A 22,021-nucleotide genomic window follows, 5' to 3' on the forward strand; every position below is an offset into this window, starting at 1 on the left:
TGTTGTTGAAGTGTCGAGGCGAATCACACCCTTTTATGCAATTTAAAAGCAATCTCCAAACATAAAGCTAATTATTTGTGTGAAACCGACACTAACTTGAACGCCATTTTGTTAGAGAATGCAGTGATCTTAGCTCCTTACAATTGTTAATATTTTACTTATATTTATATATACCTGTATGTTCTATGTTTCACTTTCTGTTTTTTTTTTTAATTATTTATTCACGTTTTTTTAGAATAAACATTCTGTTCTGGTCTGCTACCAGAGTCACTGCCGAATGTAGTAACAATACACTCCCATCTCTTCTAGTTTACTAGTGAATACTGAGTACCAGAGAATTGAGTTCTTAGAGAACTGACGAATGTTCTCAGGCACTGTACTTTGTATATTTGATGCAACAGGTGTTGATATTTAAAAATCATAATTCAGTACAGAAATTAACAAAAGAGTATAGTTTATACGTAATGTTGTCTTTTTTTATCTGGGCACATACCATTATTATCAAGGGTACAGCTTAATTAAGCCTTATGCAACCAACCATAAAATGTGTTGTTTTAGGCAGTCTGTCTTTTTGGGAGGCCTGGCTTATGGGATGATACCTTGGGTGAATTGGCCGATTCGACCATTGCAGACGAATATTTCTGACGTACAGAGTTACGGACCCTGAATGACGTCACGAACAAATGACAGGAGAAGTTCGTGATGGCTGCGTGTAAAAGTGTTCTGTTCAAGGATAAATCACAGAGTACTGTGACTCTATTCTTATGAATAAAGTCACATGTACATTGGCATCAGGTAATCGTTGTTTACATTGCATAGACGGAAGGCCTCCTATCACTCTAGGCTTCGGTCAAAAGTTTATAGCAAAATCCTCAAACGGCCTTCACCTTGAGTGACTGCATGATCATGGAGTGATAGGGTAAATGGGCTCTGGGCCTATATATAACCACACATAGTTCACATGGCTGGTTACTTGTAGGAAACAGTAGTGTGGCTATGATGTGTATTACTTTATGTCAGCTGTGGTCATTGACACGGCCTTGTGATAGTGCCCAAACTGGATTTCCCATGCTGGAGAACGACACTTTATTTCTAGTTCAACGTGTAGCACGCCAGTAATGAAACAAAATTCTGCGACCACTTCACGCACAGTTTACAGCACATGGTGTTTATTATTAGACATGAATGGACTTACGCAATTTCGGGTACAATCTAAGTACCAAAAGGCCCATGACGCTGGTTTTACTCTCTGTTGGTGATTTTAACATTTGCTAATTCAAAACCGTGAAAGCTTTGAACAAACCTACGAATTTGAATTTCTTCAAACTGGTTGCAGAGAAAGAAAAATGCTTGTTTCAAAATTCAGATTTCTTGTAACTTACAGGTGCTGTCCAAAGATTCTTGGAGTCTATGTAAGTCAGGAACGGTCAAGGAAGTTTGTGTTAAATATGAACGATGCTGCCAAAGATGAAAATGTGCAGCCAGAGAGTTCTGTCTCTCTTCCAAGTTCACCAGAAAGCTTGTCAAGGCAAAAGCGCTTTCGACAAGAAAAATCTTCAAGAAAGACCAGTCCAAGAAAACGCCGACACATGGCAGCAGACGTGACAAGGACCCCTGAAGGAGCTAGTCCTGTTCACATGGAGGACAAACCCAAGTCTCCCCTAAAAGAAGCATTGAGAGAGAGGCTTGGGACGTCAGCTGGAGTGACAGAGAACACCAGTGGGTTGAACAATGCCCCATGTTTTGTAAGAAACAGGATTTCAGTTCCTCAATTATTTGCTGCTGCTGGTGGACAATTTCAAATGTTTCACAGTCAGTGTTTAACAGCTTCCCAACTGATTCCACAAGTAACAAGCCATCACTTGAGGCAATATTCAACTCATTCCATCCCTCAAGCAGCAGCTGTTCCCATAGTGCCACAGATTCACCAAGGCCGAAGGACAGAAACACAGAAAGACCTGGTTGATCCAGAAGTAACAGGTATGAATGATGGTTATATGTTCATTTTATGTGTGTAAGAAAATAGTTTTCATATAGTACTAGTATTTAAAGGTATTTCAATATTGAGTTCAGTATTCTTTGCATTATAGGAAGTATAAGAGACTTTAAAATCTGTGGCAAGGTGTGAAGAAAAGTTGCTAGGGAATGGTTGGGTACCCTCCTAATCATGCTGCAGTCCGGATTCGATTCCCCATGTGGGTGCAGTGTGTAAAGCCATTTCTGATGTCCCCCACCATGATACCTCTGGAACATTGCTAAGAGTGGTACAAAACCATACTCATTTAAACTCGGTACCTCTGACCTTGTGCATCATTGATTCAACAGGGCTCAATCGAGTGTTTTGTTACTTACACTGGTGCATCTCGATTTTACAGAATGCAACTTAGTTATTTGTCTAACTTGCACCAAGTGCACGCCAATTTTTGAGAAATTAGTGATAAATCTAACATTATAAGCAGATATGTCAGCTCCCCTCACTTCTGAATGTTGAATAGTCATGGCACTGAAACATTGCTATTTGTAGACACCTTTGGTAAAGCTCTCTGACAGCACTTATAAACAGGGATCTGCTGTGTGGTTGATCTGCTATGGTTTCATGGGTAGAACATATTGGAAATGTGTTCATGTGCACTGAACTCTCTGACATTTTAACATGCTATGTCATTTTAAGTGACAGCTGAAAGATTTAAGCGAACTCTCCTGTCAACTTTAATCATCCAAATTGTGAATGAAAATAATCATGGATAGCAAAGTTCGACAATAGGCAAGCATTGGAACATTTTTCCAGAAGAAATCAAGTGAAGAAGGCTACAAAAGTGGGAAACAAAACTCAGAAACTGAGAAATGTGCCAATACCAACACAAGTGATTCCATTGACAATTTGACATTGACGTGTGTGGCATTCCTAGGCTGATGATAAAAACTACCATGAATTGAAATGTAAATTAGAGACAAATTCAGCCATAAGCAGTGGTAAAAAATTAAGTCTTACAAATTTAAAGATGAATGGATAAAAAAACCCAGGGATTTGTAGCATTATGAAGAGACTGAAAACATCCATAGTAATTCAGTAACAAATTTCTTTCATTACATATTGCAATAAGAGCAGTGGAACTGAAATTTGAATGGCGTAGCAAGATTTGTATCGTACATTGCACCTGGTGCAAGTGGGGTAGCATTTCTTATATCGACTTTTGTGATTATACTGCAGGGATTTCTTTGGGAGTAAAATTGGGAGACAAGTTGCAATCGATATTAGCACATTTTTATGATTTGCATTCACTGTAGATTGGGAATTCTTCTTATCAGAATGGTATCTTATGTTTTGAAACCAAACTTGATCAAATATTTTTTGACTTAAAGGAACAAGGTATGTAATCATATGAAGACTTGTCAATTGAAAATGTATGCTTCTATTGCTGCGTATATGATCATGATGAAAATTTCAGTTACTATGATCTTATGAATATAGTCAAACTTTATTCATATTTATTTCGTGAATGTGATGTTTTGATATAGATTCTTGTACCACTGTCAAACAATGGAATGAAGTTGACATTCTCTCTAACAGTCCGCTTCCAAAGTTAATCTTCCTGTACCAAATCAGTTATCATAGTTATGCTAATGCACAGTAAAAGTTCATTCAGTTATTTATGTCTTGAGGAGTAAGTATTGTACACAGTAGCATATACAGGTCAAGGCATATTGCTTTTATCAGCACAAACAAGTACAACCAGTTCAAGGTCAGTCCATCAGGTTAAAGGTCACTGTATTATATAAGAACAGCCTTCAGTTGCCATACACACATGGTAATGGACAACAGATATTGAAGTGTCGTTGGTTGCTGATCAGGTCATATATGTTCTTTTAAAACTGAGAACCAAGTGTATCAGTTGATATTATGACCCTAGGTCATATGACCTAGTCTTACACTAAATCACCATGCAACCATAGTAACTGCAATCATCAGTTAAATAATGAATGGGGGTTTATGTCCTTTTAGAAACTGGGTAAACTGTGAACAGTATTTATAGAGGAATAGAGTAACATAATGAGAATATCATGTTAAAATCCTGCATTCAGAGGAGTGAACGGTTGAGAGTACCCATGTAAGTTACAATGTACAATGTTACAATGTAACCATTTTAACATGTACTCATGCTCTTAGTCCTTTCATACAAAGTACAAATAGTGAGTGAGCGAGTGAGCGAGTTTAGTTTTACACCACTTTTAGCAATATGCCAGCAATATCATGGCTGGGGACACTAAAAAATGGGCTTCACACTTTGTACCCATGTAGGGAATCGAACTAGGGTCTTCGATGTGACCAGCGAACACTTTAAACCCTAGGCTACCCCATCACCCCTCTTTACAAATAGGAAGTGTAAGTATTTCTGACTGTTTCTGACTCAATGCAATGGAGCATTTATACAACCTATAGAGTGAGTGAGTGAAGTCTTAAGCCGCACTTGGCAGTATTCCAACTCTGTGGTGGCGGTCTGTAAAATAATCAAGTCAAAATCAAAATTGTCCTTCTGTCAGTCAGCCAATCCACTTAACCTCAGCTGAAAGTAATTTTTCTTTTGTTTTAAACTTTTATTACACTTGGGCGTATCATGAAACATGCTGTGGACAGAAAGATGGGTCCTGGTCGTTGTAACTGTATCAACAAGTCACACCTGTTTCCTTGTCTGGAGTTACCTGATTCATTGTTCTGAGATATTGCTGTTGTGCGTTTGTCATGGTCAGGAAGTTAGACAGGTTACTGACCTGGGTCATTGGGTCACTGTGACATCTGTGTTGAGAATGTTTAGGTTAATGTACTGTTGTACACTGCCTGCCTACATCATGTTGGCAGCTGGGGTCTATGACACAGTATGCTTGCAGCTCTTTCTCATGGTAATTTCCTAACCCACAGTGGTGTGTTTTGGGTCAGAGTGACTTTACTGTATGTTACCATGTCCCAATGTTTATGGTATCAGCCTCCAGCTTGATGACATCCTGTTCACAGGTCATAAATCAGACAAAAGTTGTTCTCGAAAAGTAATTAAGGTATGAAATTACACTGCACCTTTACTGTTAAGAATTTTGGTTTGAAATATGAGTCATTGGTAGGATGAGATGGTAATGTGACTTCTCCTTAAAGAATCTATGAATACACAATGCCATTTAGAAAGTGGTCATATGTCACAAGTGTCATTGCTATATTAGCTTAGATTGGACTCAGCCTAACAAACGTACCAGTACTAGAATCTGTACTTCACTGTTAAGGACAGAGTAATTTGTTTCTTGATTTACAGATTTTTTCAAAAATAAGAAAAAATAAAAGTGAATTTCCTGTGGTCAAAAACTAAAATCGGTATATTTTTATTGGTCAGAAATGTAAACTTACAAGAAAATATTTTTTAGATTATTTTTTTTTGCCACATATACACTTCATGAACTGCCGGAAATAAAATACTTTGAGTATTTAGAAGAAATATTACTTTGATTGGTGATTTTATTTTTATTTTTTCCCCTCTTCCGATTTGGTTTTCAGATGACAAAAAGCTGTATAAAAAAAGAAATAAAATTCATTGTTTTCGGCTGTGTTAGCTGTGCCCATTTTCACTTGTTAGAAGGGTATGCAGAGACTGGGGTGGAGAACATTTACAATGAGCCATTTTCAGGATTGTTAGCCATTTTCTGAATTAGATTTAGAATGGGCCACTTCCCTTGTAATAGTAAACTTCAAAATTTTAATGGGCCATTTTTCATTCTAATTTGCAAAATGGCCCATGGCCCCTGCCTTTCGCAATGCCTGGGTACACAAAGTATGTGGTCTAAACTACCATTTATCTTGTCTTATTTTCAAAATGCAATGGTTGCTCAGTGAGTTTGATTGCATACTTGGTGTGGTGATTAGGTTCCTGACTTTCACAGTGAAGATTTCCCAATTTGCCTGCTTTTGAAATGTAGTTTAGTCCAGGAGTCACTTCTAACACCATCATGATGTAAAGATCCGTGAAGGTTCCCTGGTAGAAAAGGCCTTTAGCAACCCATGCTTGCCATAAAAGGCGACTAGGCTTGTCGTAAGAGGCGACTAACGGGATCTGGTGGTGAGGCTTGCTGACTTGGTTGACACTGTCTGGTCCAGACTTGATTATTTACAGACTGCAACCATTTAGCTGGAATATGGCTGAGTGCAGCACAAAACTATACTCACTCACTCACTCACTCACTCACTCACTCATGATATATAGCTGGTTGTTACAGATCGGATGAAGCTGCCACGAGAGTGGGAGTACACTCGGTATGGGCAGGAGCATGAGAGGTGTCGACATGCTGGGCTGGAGTTCTCTGTCATGTCCTACAACGTCCTGGCACAGAGACTTCTGGAGGATCATGGGTATTTGTACCGGGAGGCTGATACGCAGATCTTACAATGGAAATATCGCCGGGAACGTCTTCTGGAGGAAATCACATCACACGCTCCAGATGTAGGTGTACTAGCAATGTTAACCTGATATATTGATATCACATCAATATGACAGCTTTGAAGATCCAACAGGGGCCTTACAGGATGTATATATTTTATTTGTGCTTGTTTTGTAAAATTCTGTTCCTATTCTTGTTGACACAGAATGTATGGTTTTCTCTTCATTTTTCACCATTTATGATTCCTTAAACCCTGCCTTGCTGTTGTAGTTGTTATACTATCAGAGTAAAAATCAAACTCATCTCTCAGTTTGTTTAAAAAATCAGTAAAAAATGAATGACCTTCACCTTTGTGTGTCGTCTGATGTCAGGTGATGTGTCTGCAGGAGGTTCAGGAAGACCACTACCATGACTTCTTCAAACCACAGCTAGAAAACCTGGGTAGGTCAGATTAATAACAATCATGTTTATATGATAATTTCATTATTTTCATCTGTAAAGCTATGTTCACATTTAACTTTCAAGAGGGAGAAAGTTTGTGTTTTTGTTTCAAATGATTTCTGGTGAAACTAGCAGGCCATCTCACTTTCAAGCATTTGTTCCCCCTATACAGCTGTGACCAGTCATAAGTGTCCTCAGACTGACATTAATTTGGGACTTGTGTCAGAAAGTGCTATTGTAGTACAACAACCGTAGACCTTGGTTATAGTGCATTGCTTTCAGCAGGCAAAGTATTTCTTTGAGAAATTGAGCAGTGGTCACAATCATAGACATGCATTACATTTGGGTATGTTTTTTACAAAGGTAGATAATGTATCAAACCTCAAATTCTTCAATGAAACATTGTGCTCCACATTCACAGTTAGACTGGTCAGATAGGAATGATTGTATTGACTATGTATCTGCAGTATGGAAGCCCAATCATAGCAAGTCAGGGCAGATTTAGAAGGGACATAAAACTATTTGAAAAATTTAGCATATTTCTTAATCCAGATACCTCCATTTGCTAGCTGATGGCATGAATCTGAGTTGCACTGACCTTTAACTGTCAACAGTGAGCTTTTACAGTTAAGTATTAACTGCATAAATGTACCAGAAAAATATATTCAAAGTGAAATGTGTTTTCCAGGTTACCGTGGAGTTTATATGAAGAGGACAGGAGACAAGTGTGATGGCTGTGCTACATTCTACAAGCAGGACAAGTTCTCTTTGGGCAAGACAACACCAGTTGAGTACTGCAGAGGTGGTTTGTTGGACCGCGACAACATTGCCTTGATCCTGGAGCTGGTACCTCATGACAATGTGTACCAGGGCAGAGTAGGCAAACTGTGTGTGGCCAACACACATCTACTGTTCAATCCCCGTCGAGGGGACATCAAGCTGGGTCAGCTCATGGTCCTCATGGCTGAGTTAGACAAGTGTGCTTTTAATAGTTCCAGTGACCAGACATCACAAATGAACTACAGCCCTGTGTTGCTGTGTGGAGACTTCAACTCGGAGCCTCATAGTGATCTGTATAAGTTTATTTCTCGTGGCTATCTGCAATACAAAGGTCTTATTGCCCGGTTCCTGTCAGGACAGAAAGATGGACGTCATGGACGTGATATTCGCCTGAAAAAAGATTTCTTTTGTCCCTCCTTTGGAATCACAGACCAGTGCCAGTATCAAAAAGTTCTTCATACACGTTCATCAGGAATGGCATCATTAACAGAAAAGAAGGACCCTTGTCAGTCACTCAGCGCCAGTACAGGAGGAAACAATCTTTCCCATCCCCCTGATAACACCTCATGTCCATCTCCTCCATCCACCCAAGCCCATCAGGATGTACGAGGTCAGTCTAGTGGAGTTAATCTGAGTCCCATGGGAACTTCCTATGGTTTCTCATCCAGTCCTTCTGACTTTTCATTCTATTCAATGGGTTCGGGACGTCTGTGGCATGAACTCAATTTTGTGTCATCTTACCAGCACACCATAGCTCGGTTAAACCATCAGTGGGATGAGGTAACAACGCAGCACAGTGCAGGATCATGTACCGTCGATTTCATCTTTTATAATGTTCTCCACAAAGAAGTGAAGACTCGAAACAACAAGATACACACACGTCATGTCAATGAAGGACCGCTGAAGCTGTTGAGGAGGTATGGACTGATGTCTCAAGCAGAGATATCTGATCTCGGAGGACTGCCAAACCCCTTGTGTCCATCAGACCATGTTCCTCTCATCTCGACATTCCTTCTCTCAAAGTGATGACATTGCAGCTGTTTGTTAAACAGTGGGAACCTTTTGCCAGAGACTTCAAGTGCAAGAGGATCAGTGAAAAATGTGTGGCAGACTCTCATCAATTCCATACCTCATCTGATTTTGGTCTGTTGTTCCATGATAAATATTTATTAGTATTGATTTGAACTACATTCTTCATTGCTGGACATATACAGAGAAAAGCATGCTGGGGAAAAAATGACTTGTGGCTACGTTAAATAAGTACATCCTGGTTCTTGCAATTCTGTTAAATGCAAAAGGCTACCTGGAAAAATGTTCTGGTTGACAAAGAATGAAACTTTCACTAGCTTGTGCCCAGGCTAGCTATTCTTGAACGGTCGTAGCCCTACGAACTTCTTAGGCCTATTCGTAACACATTGGGTACGATCAAAGTTACGAATTCTTAGGGCCACAAACGTTTTGCGAATAAGAGCCCAGGTTTATATATGATTCAGGAGTATATACCATCTACATGCCCATACCTTGCCAGAAAACCACCTGCTGTGAACCAGATGTAAAATGTTTTGTAAGCATATTTGAAAAACGTCGAGTGCTATGTTGAAGAACCGCATGTAATTAACTGATCTCTACTGTATTAATCATCAGTGAGAGTTATGCTTTGGTTGACAAGGCAGTCACACAGTATTAAGTTGCACATAATCAGTTCCGCTGAAGCCAGCAGTCTTATAATAATGTATTTATTTCATGGATATGTATTGCTGCCCATCAGTTTATGATGAGATGTAGTAGGTCTCTGTTTGATGGCATTAGTGGAAGACATTTCCTTTTTGTTGATAAACCATGGAGTTTATATTTCGTCTTGCTTTGTGTTATCTCTGATCAGTGGTGGCCAGTGATGTCTCTTGATCATGAAACATTTTCACAGAATGTGTCTTAAATGTGTTGACTCAGAATGGTTTTCACTGATTAAATTACAAGGCCCAAGGTAAATGAAACTTTCTATGCACCATCCAGGCTATGGAGATGATAAACCTTTTCTCAGAATTTCAGTCTGAATTTCAACATGGCTGCTTTGGTAACAGTGGCAGCCGTATCTAGAAAACCATTTGTGGCCTCCCATTTTCCCATAATGTATGCAAAATGTATGTAAACTTTGGCACAATTAAGCTAACAGTGTTATCAAACCAATGTTTGATTTTGTTTGTTATTTTCTCAAAATTTAAAAGTGATACAACCTTTACCATTGTTTACAGTTGATGTAGTGGAAATTTGAGCTAAGGTCAGTGCAGTATTGGAATTCTGTTTGGTACACCCCACCATAGCCTATTATGCCACCCTCCATAGCCTATTCTTCTTACATTCACCTGATCTGTAACCTGTGATCTCACTATGTTGTTTAATGCTAAACCAGGCAATATTCCAGTTGTATGATGGCGGTTTGTAAATAGAGTCTGGGCCAGATTGATTAAATATTGTGATTGACAACATGAACATGTATTACGCAGGTGGCAGACGATGATATTCTTTAACTGTTAGACTCCACAAGCCTGCCTATATGATCCTGTTAATACTAATAGCCTCTTTCCTAGACATTCTGTGTAAAGCACATTTCTGGTGGTCCCCTCTGTGGTATTGCTGGAAAGTGGAAAATTGCCAAAAGAGGTGTAAAACCTAACTCACTCACTCCTCAGGATAATATCCCAGATGTTCACAGGTTAGAGGATCTCATGCCCCATAAAAGATATTAACACAGTTATCAAAATAAGATTTATGACACATTAACAACACAATTTCATGTACATGATTATGATATATGTACAAATATCTGACCGATGCCTTGGATCATGATCATATATGCATTCATTTGACAGTAAAATTTGGAATTATTAAATTCTGATTTATGAGTTTGAAAATGATATCTAACTATAAGTTTACCCGAGGCCATATTTTTGTTTCAAATACATTTAATTATATTATATATGCAGGTTCAGATTCCTTGGGATCTTGCCGAAAGTTAGTCAGAACAGGAACAAATATGTCATGGATTCTGGTAGCTTGAGCATGTGTTATGATGCATGTAAACTATCACCTATAACTGAAAATGATACACAGTTGAGTTTTAACAAGTTTTCCTTTAAATAAATGTGCAGCTAACGCTGCCATCCAAACTCTTCACTAGTCTCAATTTTACATCCATAATTATTAAATACTGAGTCAATACAACACATACCACACTGCTGAGTACTATGGATGCAACAATACATTAATACATCAATACTGTTTCTAAGATGATACATTCCAATTTGCATCAGTATTTAGTTTTGAAAGAATTGGTTTTAAAATGTTTATTTATCATTTACATTTTGCAACTGTATCATGAGTTTTGATGTTATGAGAGATAATAACAAAATTTTTCATGCACAAAGATGTTAATTTCAATGAAATATCAATGTTCAAAATGTAACTAAATTTACGCAATAATGCCGCAAAAATAGCTATCGTGATTGGTATCAAATCACGACAAGTATCGTGATGCTTATTGATTCATGAAACTCATGTATCATGACATCCGTACTGAGTACAAATTTGTCTTCAAAGAAACCTGACTCCTGCACAACAATATGGGTCAGCTGTCGTGAGTTACACTAGCACCTGTTGAATACATGTAACATATTTTCAATGAGACATTTCAGAAATTATTTAATCTATTACTTGTGGAGAACAAGATCAAATGAGCATTTACTGTCCTGAAATGAACTATACTCTTAAAAAAAAGTAGGGAAACTGTACCTTCAATACACGATTGTTGAAATTTGGAGATTTATGCGATTGAATCAATGTTGATACAATAATAATAATGGATGTTTTGAGAATGCATCACCACATGGATTTCATTCACAGCAAAGCTGTTCGTTCAGTTATCCCCCCTGTTAGGTGACTGGAGTATGACATGAAAATTTCAGGTTTACAATTTTCAGTCAGTAGTGTGTGATTTTACCCTGAAAACCCTGACCATGCACACATGCAAGAAAATTATCAAAAAAAATTGTCTACAGTGATTTATCGACCTGCCTGAAAAATGTCAAGATTCATATTGACACCTCATGCACATGTAGGAGGCTCCCATGTTGTGCACGTGCTTCCCATGCATTGTGTTTGCATGTGGTGATAACATGAAATGATGCTGCATACACAAGATGAATGCCATTGTAACAGTCCTCTATGGGTTTTCTTTCTACCACACTTCAAAGTTCAGGTTCCCAGACTCTTTTTGAAGAGAATGTATAGTCATTCAAATGTACAACACCTTTACTTAGGACTACTTCAATTTAGTTTTCTCACCTTCATAACTGAAATGACAGTCTTCAAAAGAATATCAGGGGATTTTATGTACATATGAAATAGATGTATATAAAATATGACAACGATGTGTACATGAGTAATTTGATGATGATAATCATCAGATAATTCACAGCCTTGAAGAGTTTATGGAATGATAATCATTAATAATAGCAAAAACAACAACAGGGAACTCCTTTTGCCATCTGCTTGTGCTACAGTCTGTCTATATCCTGATCTGGTAGTCTGCTCCTCGACTGCTACCAGACTTGACAGACGCTGGGTCTTCACGTGACTTGGTCACAACTGAATGTCTGCAACGTTACATGCATCATGAGCAACACTGTCAGCATACAACATTGTAACAATAGCTTGATAATTATCACTTTGGATAATGAATTACTTCCAGTGCTGAATGACAGGTGAAAGTCAATCTAGGATCAAGATATGTTTTGTAAGCGATGATGGTTGAAAGGAGATAACTCTTCAGGCTCATTAAAATAGGGTAGTCTATGAATATGGAATAATAACAAGTGGGTTTTGAAACAGTTATGATTAAAGCTTCCTCATTTTCTCTTGAGAGTTTATGATTGATTAGTTTTGTTCACTGGTATGAGCTGATGTTATTCACTCAAGCTATTTTGTCACTATAGAGTCACTTATGCATATACAGGTGGCACTCCACCATTTTGGTCTCTTAATCATTATTTTTGTTTTCAGTTTTGAGACCAGTTCTAAAACAAAACAGCTCAGAAGGGTTTCAAAGAGGTACAGAATCTTACGATCGAGTTATCTTGACTGCTGGGGAAGACTTGCTAGTGCTGGGTACATCCCGGCCTGTGTCTATGAAGGTGGCCATTTTCTTGGGAAGATTGGGTGGGGTGATCCACGACTTGGCCTGGTGAGACACACACAACACAATACCATGATTACCTTCAAGCAGCACAAATTATATTTTGACGAAAAGCTTACTCTTGCCCCACGGTAACTCTGTGTGTCTGTCTTTTAGTCCAACTTTTAAAAAGAAAGGAGACAAGAGAGTAAATTGCTGCTGTTCTATAGTAAATAATTTTACTGTGAAATATTTAAGTAATCTTATTCCAAGGAGTCACAATATTATGTACTTTATTACATAATTCATTCCCAAATACCAGTTGCCATTTTGTTGCCATTTTCACTCACTGACATCCAAACAGAAACTGACAAAGCTGAGCATTCTTACTGGTGGTTTGCAGGAAATCTACAGTGTGGATTTCACCAGACATTAAAGATATGAGGAGCACAGCAAGGAAACATTCTCACCTTTGCTCGTATTAATTTGGAGTGTTGTTCCAGTTCTCTGGTCATTTCTTTCCTTGATAATTTGGATACATTCAACGTCAGTGTCTGAAAATAGTGAAAATGTACAAATGTTGAAACTCTCAGAGGATGTGTCAGTCAATCATGATGTTGGTATTGATTATTTGCAGTTGGCAAGTCACAATGACTTGTTTGAACACATCAGTGTCAAGTGAGACAATGCTGACATCTGTAATAAACATAATCAGAAACAATTACTGGTATCTTATGAACAGGAAATTACTGACACAACTGTTACGCAATAACATACAAACAGTTGTTTAATGGCACTGTTATCTGTTATTCAACTCCCCACGTAAAACCAGCTAGTACATGATTAAGTTAACAATCCTTCATATCCTGTTTCCTTAATATGGCACACTTTGAGAGTTTAATCAGGATAGTTCAGTAATGTGTCACATCTCGTCAAGAGACTTACATAATACTGAGTAGTACAGACCAACACATTACAAAGCCAAAACCTTCCTTGTCAGCTACAAAAACACTTACATCTGAAGTCTTAAAAACACTGACATGGAATTTTGTTATCATCACACCCCTTCCTCCTAAAAAATTATACCTTGATCTTTAGCAATTAAACATGGTGTTGAAAAGTCTACAGATACTGTAACAGCTATTGTAAATCACTTGTAAAAATTTTGTGTAAAACATGATCATCAATAATTTAGCTAAAGTTGTAGTCAAAAAATCAAAATAAATTGTGTCTACTGGTAGCTATAAAACTGGTACATGTACTGTTAGTACAGGATATTTTCTCATCTTGTTCACATATTGTACAATACACAGACATATGTGGTATTAATTTGAGCTTGAATGCCATGTGGTCAACCATGTACTGACCCTATTCATACAGAACATTTCAAAACAACCAACCTTCCACTGGATTGTCTCGTAACTGTGAGGGTCGTGTGGACTCGGTAGACCGACCTTGACCTTCCTAACTTCATGCCAATCTACAACACATATCAGAAGATGGATTTGTACTTACTCTATGTGTCAAAATAATGTTTTGTGAAATTCAAACAAACAACATATTGCCTTTTAATTTCACAAGGGCTAAGTCACATGACCACAAAAGTGCATGCTGAGTCAGTAGCAATTATATTAGTCTTTAGCCATGCATTATTACATTGATCAAAGGACACTCACAAGCATGAAAGTCCTCTGCATTTTGAATATAATAGAATGCATAATATTTCAGTGAAAAGCCTGGGTTTCATTCATGGTCATGTTGCTAATTTTCATGAATATGCCAATTTAAGTCAATTCACTTAAATTCAAAACCCTTTCAAGCAGTGTGCACACCTAGTATAGGTATCATAAATAATATAAACATGACTCACATTTTGTGTAGGCTTTCTCAAAGTCGAACACCAGTTCTGATAAACTCTGAAAAAGAGGCACAATCGTTTTAATCAATGTCCCAATCACAAAAAGGGTTTCCAGCAAAAAAGTGCATTTATACTTTTCTTATGTGACATTTGTATAGATATTGTTTTTTACATTGAATGGCAGATGATTTATCCACCAGTCAGCAATATTAAGGATAAATTATTGTTGTAAATATTATTTGACAGCATTCATGGCTTGCATGCATGACGAGGGTTTAATGCCAGTTGTAACAGTATAAGAGATACATAGAGAATCTCACCCAAGTGTCTACTGATATCAAATATGTCAACACAAGTTGATAAAGAAACAAGTATATTTTTACCTTTATCACCAAGTGTAGATATAATTGATATCAGTAGACACAAAGGGGAGATTCTATTTATCATCCAAAATCATTCATTAGTTTTCAATGAAAAATGGACATCTCTGAACACACTACTGCCATTAGATTCGCAGTGCAGTGATGTCATAGCATTGTGATGTCATCAACTGCATGACATCATAGCACTGTCAGGGCATTGTGCAAAATCTCCTCTTAAAACAATATCTCCTAGGAGATATCGTCACAAGCGATATCTCCTGTGGAACATAGTTTTGGATGATAAATCAGCTTTGTCTCTTGGAATAACATACCTTAAACACAAGAGGTTTATACATGAGATCGTCCCTCCTGCTCATACCAATAGCGCCATATCGCCCACCGTGAGAGATCCCCAGCACAACGTGACGATGAACACTGCCTTGAAATGTACTCTTGAAACTGATTGGATAACGCTCAACACCCATCATGCCATTGGTCAGGTATCTTCCAGGGGTTAAAGGTTGTATAGCAGGGATGAGAAATTTTGTAAGAAAGGATGGATAACAATACATGGATGAATAATTTCTTTATTACAGTAAAGACAACATTTTGGTGTAGGTTCCAGCACTGTTATCAAGGAAGAAGTTGTTTATCAATATATTGTTATCCTTCCCTTCTGCTCCAATGTCTAAATGGATACAATGTGTGAAGCCCATTTCTGGTGTTCCCTGCCATGGTATTGCTGGAATACTACTAAAAGCAGCGTGAAAATAAACTTACTCACTCACTCACTCAAGAGTGGAACATAACAAAACCAACCAGGAAAACTGCTAAAAAGATTTTTCTCCTGATCAGATCGTCAGCTGTAGAACTATGTTACCATGTTCCAGCAAGGATACATCCCAAGTATAACTGCCTCCAGACACTTGATTGGGAGAGACTCACGGATCATTTCCTTGGCACATTCCATGAGACTGAAAGTAGACAAAATCGTCACTGAAAACACATTCAATATTAATCAAACTTCCAAAAGAAGCATTTTGAAAACTTTTCTACAAGTTCTTAAATGTAACTGACTATACATGACATGACTTTTATACAAAAGGCAAGATTCTGTAACAATGGTTTGATCCAAAATCATCTTTTCCCAAATGGGCAGATACATAGTCATGATGTCAGTAACAGGATTGTCTGTTCCACATGCAATCATTTATAGTCTACAGCCATCTGGTATATTTTTGAGTGTCAAATAACACAAACATACAAACAAAATAACTGTCCAGAATGATGTATAACTGTGTTAAGATCTGGACTAGAGATATTTCTTCTTCTTCCATATCTACAGCTTGTTCAGCTTGACTAGATCAAGTGAACACTAATGCATTGCGTGACCATGTCCCAACTGGTTGAGTCTACTATTGTGAAGGTGTACATCACTGTCAGTTTATTGTCAACAGGTCTGAACAGCCAAGACAAGGTTGCCATTTAACATTCACTGCTTCCCTATTTAAGTCGACCTGCTGTTTGAGCCAACTGACCTACCAGCTCATGCATATGTAGAGCAGCTCAGGCTAAGCTGAACAAGATGTACTTACCCAGAAATTGGTCTGTTTTTTCTGATTTCGAAAAATTGTGTGCCTGTATGATTATATCTTCCCGTGTTAAGGAAACTCTTCTGTTTTCACACCTATGTTTGAATATGATATATATAGAAATATTACTCTTCCTACTGCTTTTGATCAAAGTCTTAAATGAACACTTGTTTACTTCTAGGAGTGTGTAAACAGTCAACTTTTGAAAGTGAAAAGCAATAGGCCTCCCACCATCATACTTTCAATTATTCTGTCTGTTGAACAATATTTTGAACTTGGCATTACAATCTACCCAAATGGTGTACCCAGTCTTATTTACATCACACAAGAAAATAGAACAAGGGGGATAGTTCTATGGATATAAAACTTTTTTATTACAATATATGCAACATTTTGGTGGAGATGCTAAACAGCTGTCACTTATTTCTTGCTTGGCAACAATGTTAACATCATAACACTAAAATGTTGCATAAGTATATTCATAGAACTATCTACCTTGTTCATCACACAAACTTCTACATGCCATTCAAAGAGAAAAGCAAAGTGAATGTCGTAAAGTGACTTTAAGTCAACACTTTTCACATCTGTTAACTTCTAAATGCTACTCAAAGAGAAAAGCAAAGAGAATATCATAAAGTGTCGTTAAGTCAACACTTTTCACATTTGTTGCATTATAGATGAGGAATGATAATGTTATTTACAAATTTTGAAATAGTTAGTATGTGGCTTGAAATCTAAAGGATACTGGAGTTCTGTCATGTAGTTCTGAATCTTCTCAACTCGATCTCCGATTGGAACTGTTGGTGAAAAGCTGAGAGGAGCCTGTGGTGCCGGGATCTGGCAACACAACATATCATAATCAGTATATTATCATTTACATAACAATAGAGCAAAAATGTTTTTTACTGACTTTTCACTTACATTTCTTTGGTGTTTTTTGGGACAACAAAATCCCTTTACAGTTTTCAAATCTGGTTAAGGGGAAATAACTCTTGAGTTGGCTTACCACCTGTAGTATCTGTGTTGACAAAACCCCATGCAACATATATAATAAGTCAAACTTCAAATTCCTACATATGACTTAAAATAATTTAATAAGTGATATTCACAACAACAACCATAATCACTGGTCACAATATGTTGGGATTTCTCCGACCAGCATTACTTCAGATGGAATTACAAATTTTCTGCCATGTAGCTCGTTTGTGTCACTTTTTCCTTAGCACAGTATATTTTCTGCATCTCTCTTATGGTTACCATGGATAGCAGCTTTTGAACAGAGAGACCAGGCAGTAATGTGGCCATCAACAGTGTCTCACTTTCTGATCACTGCATGCTTTGTGTTACATATAGGAAATCAGCTTTATGTGATTCATACTATCAGATGTTTTGTAAATGTGAAATGTGAAATGTGAAATGTGAAATGTGATGTTATTATATGCATGCAAGATGTGTAAACTGTTAGCATTGAGGGATGCTTCCATATTTGTATGACTGTCACCTGTCACATTGAGGAAATAATGTTTTCTTGTGTTGCGTACTGTTTAAATGTAACTAAAAGTGCTTTATGGTTTAACTTCTTTATTATACCATATTGAACCATAAAGCACTTTTAGTTAGATTCCTCCAACTTCTAAATGCCTTTGAAACAACTTGTTTAAATGTAGTTTTGAAGTTGATTTGAATTTTGAATTTTGAGTTGATTCCTAAAAACTGCGTGGAATTCAGCAATATTTGTTTCATTTTTCCTTATTCAAATAGTGTGAAGCCCATTTCTGGTGTCCCCCACCGTGATGTTGCAGTAGTATAAAGCAATGCCAAACTGAACTCACTCACTCGCCTCATTCAACTTCAATCTTTATGAGCTTTATGTGGTTTTCTGAGCAAATCCAATATGAAGTTATCAACTGTAATAGCATTTAGAAAGACTCCACTACATAATTCACAATATGTATACAATGACATATACCTATTCAAGAACTGCTTGAACACAATCACAAGTCAAGTTCACTTTAGACAACCCAATATGTCAGATGTTTTCGGTGGTCCTATATTGGTTGGTTGTTGCTTAATGATGCATTCAACAATATTTCACCTACAAAGAGACCCTGGATATCAGGACACATTCATTTTTGCGTAAAATGTCTGGATGACTAAAGATCCAGGTATGTGGATTTCTGTCATCCAGGTTTAGGTGTTGAAACGGTAGCGAGCACACACTTCTCGTTTAAAATAACTTCCAAATCAGCACGGTCATTTTGATTTGGCAATTACAATTCACTCAGTGTGAGATAGGAATAATAATCACCATCAATATCCTGCTGATTGGTCATTAAGCAGGTTTAGCACTTTACACAGTCAGCCACAGATCAAAGCTTCATGCGGATAAGTGAGTTAATTTTGGGTTGATATAGATGGCTGGTTTGTAACATTTACCATAATGAATGGAAACCTCATATCGGATAGAGACAGTGACTTTCATAACATAACAGATTGTATTCATTTTTTTCAATGAAAATTGACCAGAAGGCGAGCTTTCCGGATATTTTTGGTTCCGGGTATCTGGGGTCTCAATGTATATGGTGGTGGGTGGTCCATAGCACAACATGCATTCTTGTTTGTATGTGTACATGTATACTTCATGAGCCACTCCCTTATCGTGTACACTGCACAAGATGTCAGTGGTGTTATGCACCAGCATATTCCTCCTGCACACATACAATAAACAACTGAAACCATTAAACCCTACTATGTGTTACAACAAAGAGCCAAAGAAACAATTCAAACACAATGTTTGCTTTTATACTCTGCAGTTATATTGTCCTTTTAACACAAATTAGTTGTGCCCTTTTCAGAAAAAGGAATTATTTATGGTACAGTATAACCTATAGTCACATATGATATTATAATCTATATAATATTTATTTATCAAACACTTTGAAAATCGATTTCAGTTGTAACATATACCGCACAGATGCATTAAAACAACAAAGAATCAGTTGATAAAAGGTGCCCCAAAACAAAGATGGCAATAAAGAACCCTTTAAAAAGAGTGAATGAGTTCAGTTTTACACTACACTTCGCAATATTCCAGCTACATGGCAGCAGTATGTAAAGAATTGAGTCTGGGCAGGACAATCTAGTGAGCAACAGCATGAGCATTGATGGGAACATATGGCAACCGATGGCATGTATCACCCAATCCCATTAGTTGCCTCTTACGACAAGCATGGATTACTTGAAGACCTTCACAAGTCACATAAGGAGTGAGTGAGTGAGTGAGTGAGTGAGTGAGTGAGTGAGTGAGTGAGTGAGTGAGTGAGTTTAGTTTTACTCAGCAATATTCCAGCTATATGGCGACGGTCTGTAAATAACAGAGTCTGGACCAGAGAATCCAGTGACTAACAACATGAGCATCAATCTGCGCAACTGGGAACCGATGACATGTGTCAGCCAAGTCAGCAAGTCTGACCACCTGATCCCGTTACTCACCTCTTACGACAAGCATAGTCGCCTTTTTATGGCAAGCATGGGTTGCTGAAGGCCTATTCTACCCTGGGACCTTCACAGGTGTCACATATTGTGACATAGGGAAGAAGCAACAGGACAGCCTCCATGGTCTAGCAAACAGTCTCTCCCTTGACAGCAGGTCAACAGTTCTATCCCTCACCTACATCATACCAAATGGTGTTAAAAGATTTTCTTGTTGTTACGCTGCCTAGTACTAAAACATGGACTGGTCAGCTTTATGTCAGTAGAATGTCTGAGAGCAATGTTTGCAATACTTTAATCAGAGCATGCTGTGGCCTGCGTGCCTTAAAACCTACAGGCCCTGAATGAAATCTGACAGTTTCACACTCTTTCTACAGAATTCATGAATGAAGACTATGGCGCATAGAGGACTTTGTATTTTAGTAAAGATTGGTCTTGCCATTCCTTTGCGGAAGGCGCTGAAATGCCAAGAAATGGAACTGTAAGTTATTGTATGATGATGAATCACGGAGGATTATCAAACGTTAATAAAAAGTAAAAAACATATGGGAAAGATTCTGGCTGAAAACATTGGCAGATAATTTACTGAAGGTCACAAGGGCCTGCAAATATTTGAAACTGCCAGCCCGACACAATAACAACTGGTGGTGGGCCTCTAGGCCAGCGATTAATTTGAACACTGTAGGAGAGGGGCAACCATGTCGAAATTGTGACATTCTATCACACAGGGCTGGCACCATGAAACATGCATTACTTTCAGATGGATTAGAATGAGCACACATTCACCCATCTATCCACATAACCCACATCCATTGCAGTGATCTTGAACACTGCATTCAATGCACAAATCTTACTTCACAAGGCACCATGCAGGAAGTGCTAAGCAAGTTTGGGCAATAGGGTTACAGCTGGTCAGTTTCCCTCATGCTAAGAATATGATCATGATGATACAAGTACCATGCTGTTGCAAAAGGAAGTTCTGTTCACAGCAGCATACATTCTGAGCTCTTGTTTGTTGTTTAACACTCAGCTGTCAGTGGGATAATCGAGTCTGGACCAGATAGTTCAGTCATTAACAATATTAGCATTGATCTATGCATGTGTCAACCAAGTCATAGAACCTGACAACCAAATCCTACTAAGTTGCCACACATATGGCAAGTATGAGTTGCTGATTCAAACCTCACATATACTGAAGCCAGACTCTTTCTAATCAGATGGAGGTCATATCATGTGAAAACATTATGCTTCAAATAATTACTTTTATATCATATAAATAGCGTAATATAAATAGTGTAGCTTACCGTAACTAAGTCTGTGCTCTGTCTTACTCCCTGCACCATTTTGTGTCCATCTGGATGGATTTTGGCCACATGGTCCCACATTCTCTGCCAAGTTCTATCTTCAATTGGGAAACCACTTTTGTTGACCCAAAACAAAACACCGTTTTCTTCTTGAACCTCATCTCCATCGGGTAAAGATTGTGAGCGTTTTAATTTCTCTGATTTTGACTTCATTTTTGTTTGGTTTATATCACCGTCTTCTCCTAAATTCCCTGATTCGGGCTCAGGAAATACAATTAAGGATCCGAATGACTGGAAACCCTTTTCCGACTTCTTCAGTGACATACGCCAGTCATGAAAGCTGGCGATCGTGACATTGTGTTATTTTGCATGGTGATCACCGAATGCACTGTGCCACATAGAGGGATACAAATATAAAATAGTATTACAAGCAAATTCCTGTATTTATGATTCGTTTATCGGGTCGGCATCGGCAGCTTATTGTTTACGCGTTGTTAACGTATTCCGTCACCCCACTAATTTAACGACATGCCCCCACTAAAACAGAATTTAACTTTGAAGTTGAATTTTATGTTCGGTTGCATAATCCATGAATATAGTGAACA

The 22,021-nt window shown here is 37.9% G+C and overlaps 2 protein-coding genes across 4 annotated transcripts; one reads left to right on the forward strand and one right to left on the reverse strand.

Annotated features, from left to right (window-relative positions):
* The first annotated feature begins 650 nt into the window (after window positions 1-650).
* LOC137293691 (protein angel homolog 2-like) lies at window positions 651-9,487 on the forward strand. 3 transcript variants are annotated; one of them, XM_067824389.1, is made up of 5 exons: window positions 651-795; window positions 1,385-1,980; window positions 6,256-6,479; window positions 6,789-6,858; window positions 7,547-9,487. In XM_067824389.1, exons 1-5 carry the CDS (start codon window positions 779-781, stop codon window positions 8,662-8,664), a joined length of 2,025 nt encoding a protein of 674 aa, XP_067680490.1. In that variant the 5' UTR covers window positions 651-778; the 3' UTR covers window positions 8,665-9,487. The 3 variants fall into 3 exon arrangements, with proteins under 3 accessions (XP_067680490.1, XP_067680491.1, XP_067680493.1); XM_067824392.1 differs by lacking the exon at window positions 651-795 and adding an exon at window positions 901-1,251; XM_067824390.1 differs by lacking the exon at window positions 651-795 and having other exon boundaries at window positions 895-1,980.
* Window positions 9,488-10,395: 908 nt separating this feature from the next.
* On the reverse strand, window positions 10,396-21,938 carry LOC137293692 (tubulinyl-Tyr carboxypeptidase 1-like). Its single transcript, XM_067824393.1, has 10 exons — window positions 21,417-21,938; window positions 17,366-17,457; window positions 16,624-16,680; window positions 15,928-16,002; window positions 15,361-15,532; window positions 14,679-14,724; window positions 14,209-14,288; window positions 13,279-13,362; window positions 12,759-12,874; window positions 10,396-12,290 (listed from the first exon to the last, which is right to left on the reverse strand). Exons 1-10 carry the CDS (start codon window positions 21,738-21,740, stop codon window positions 12,203-12,205), a joined length of 1,134 nt encoding a protein of 377 aa, XP_067680494.1. The 5' UTR covers window positions 21,741-21,938; the 3' UTR covers window positions 10,396-12,202.
* Window positions 21,939-22,021: the final 83 nt, after the last annotated feature.

The sequence above is a fragment of the Haliotis asinina genome, chromosome 8, assembly GCF_037392515.1.
Source record: "Haliotis asinina isolate JCU_RB_2024 chromosome 8, JCU_Hal_asi_v2, whole genome shotgun sequence".
Lineage (NCBI taxonomy): Eukaryota > Metazoa > Mollusca > Gastropoda > Lepetellida > Haliotidae > Haliotis > Haliotis asinina.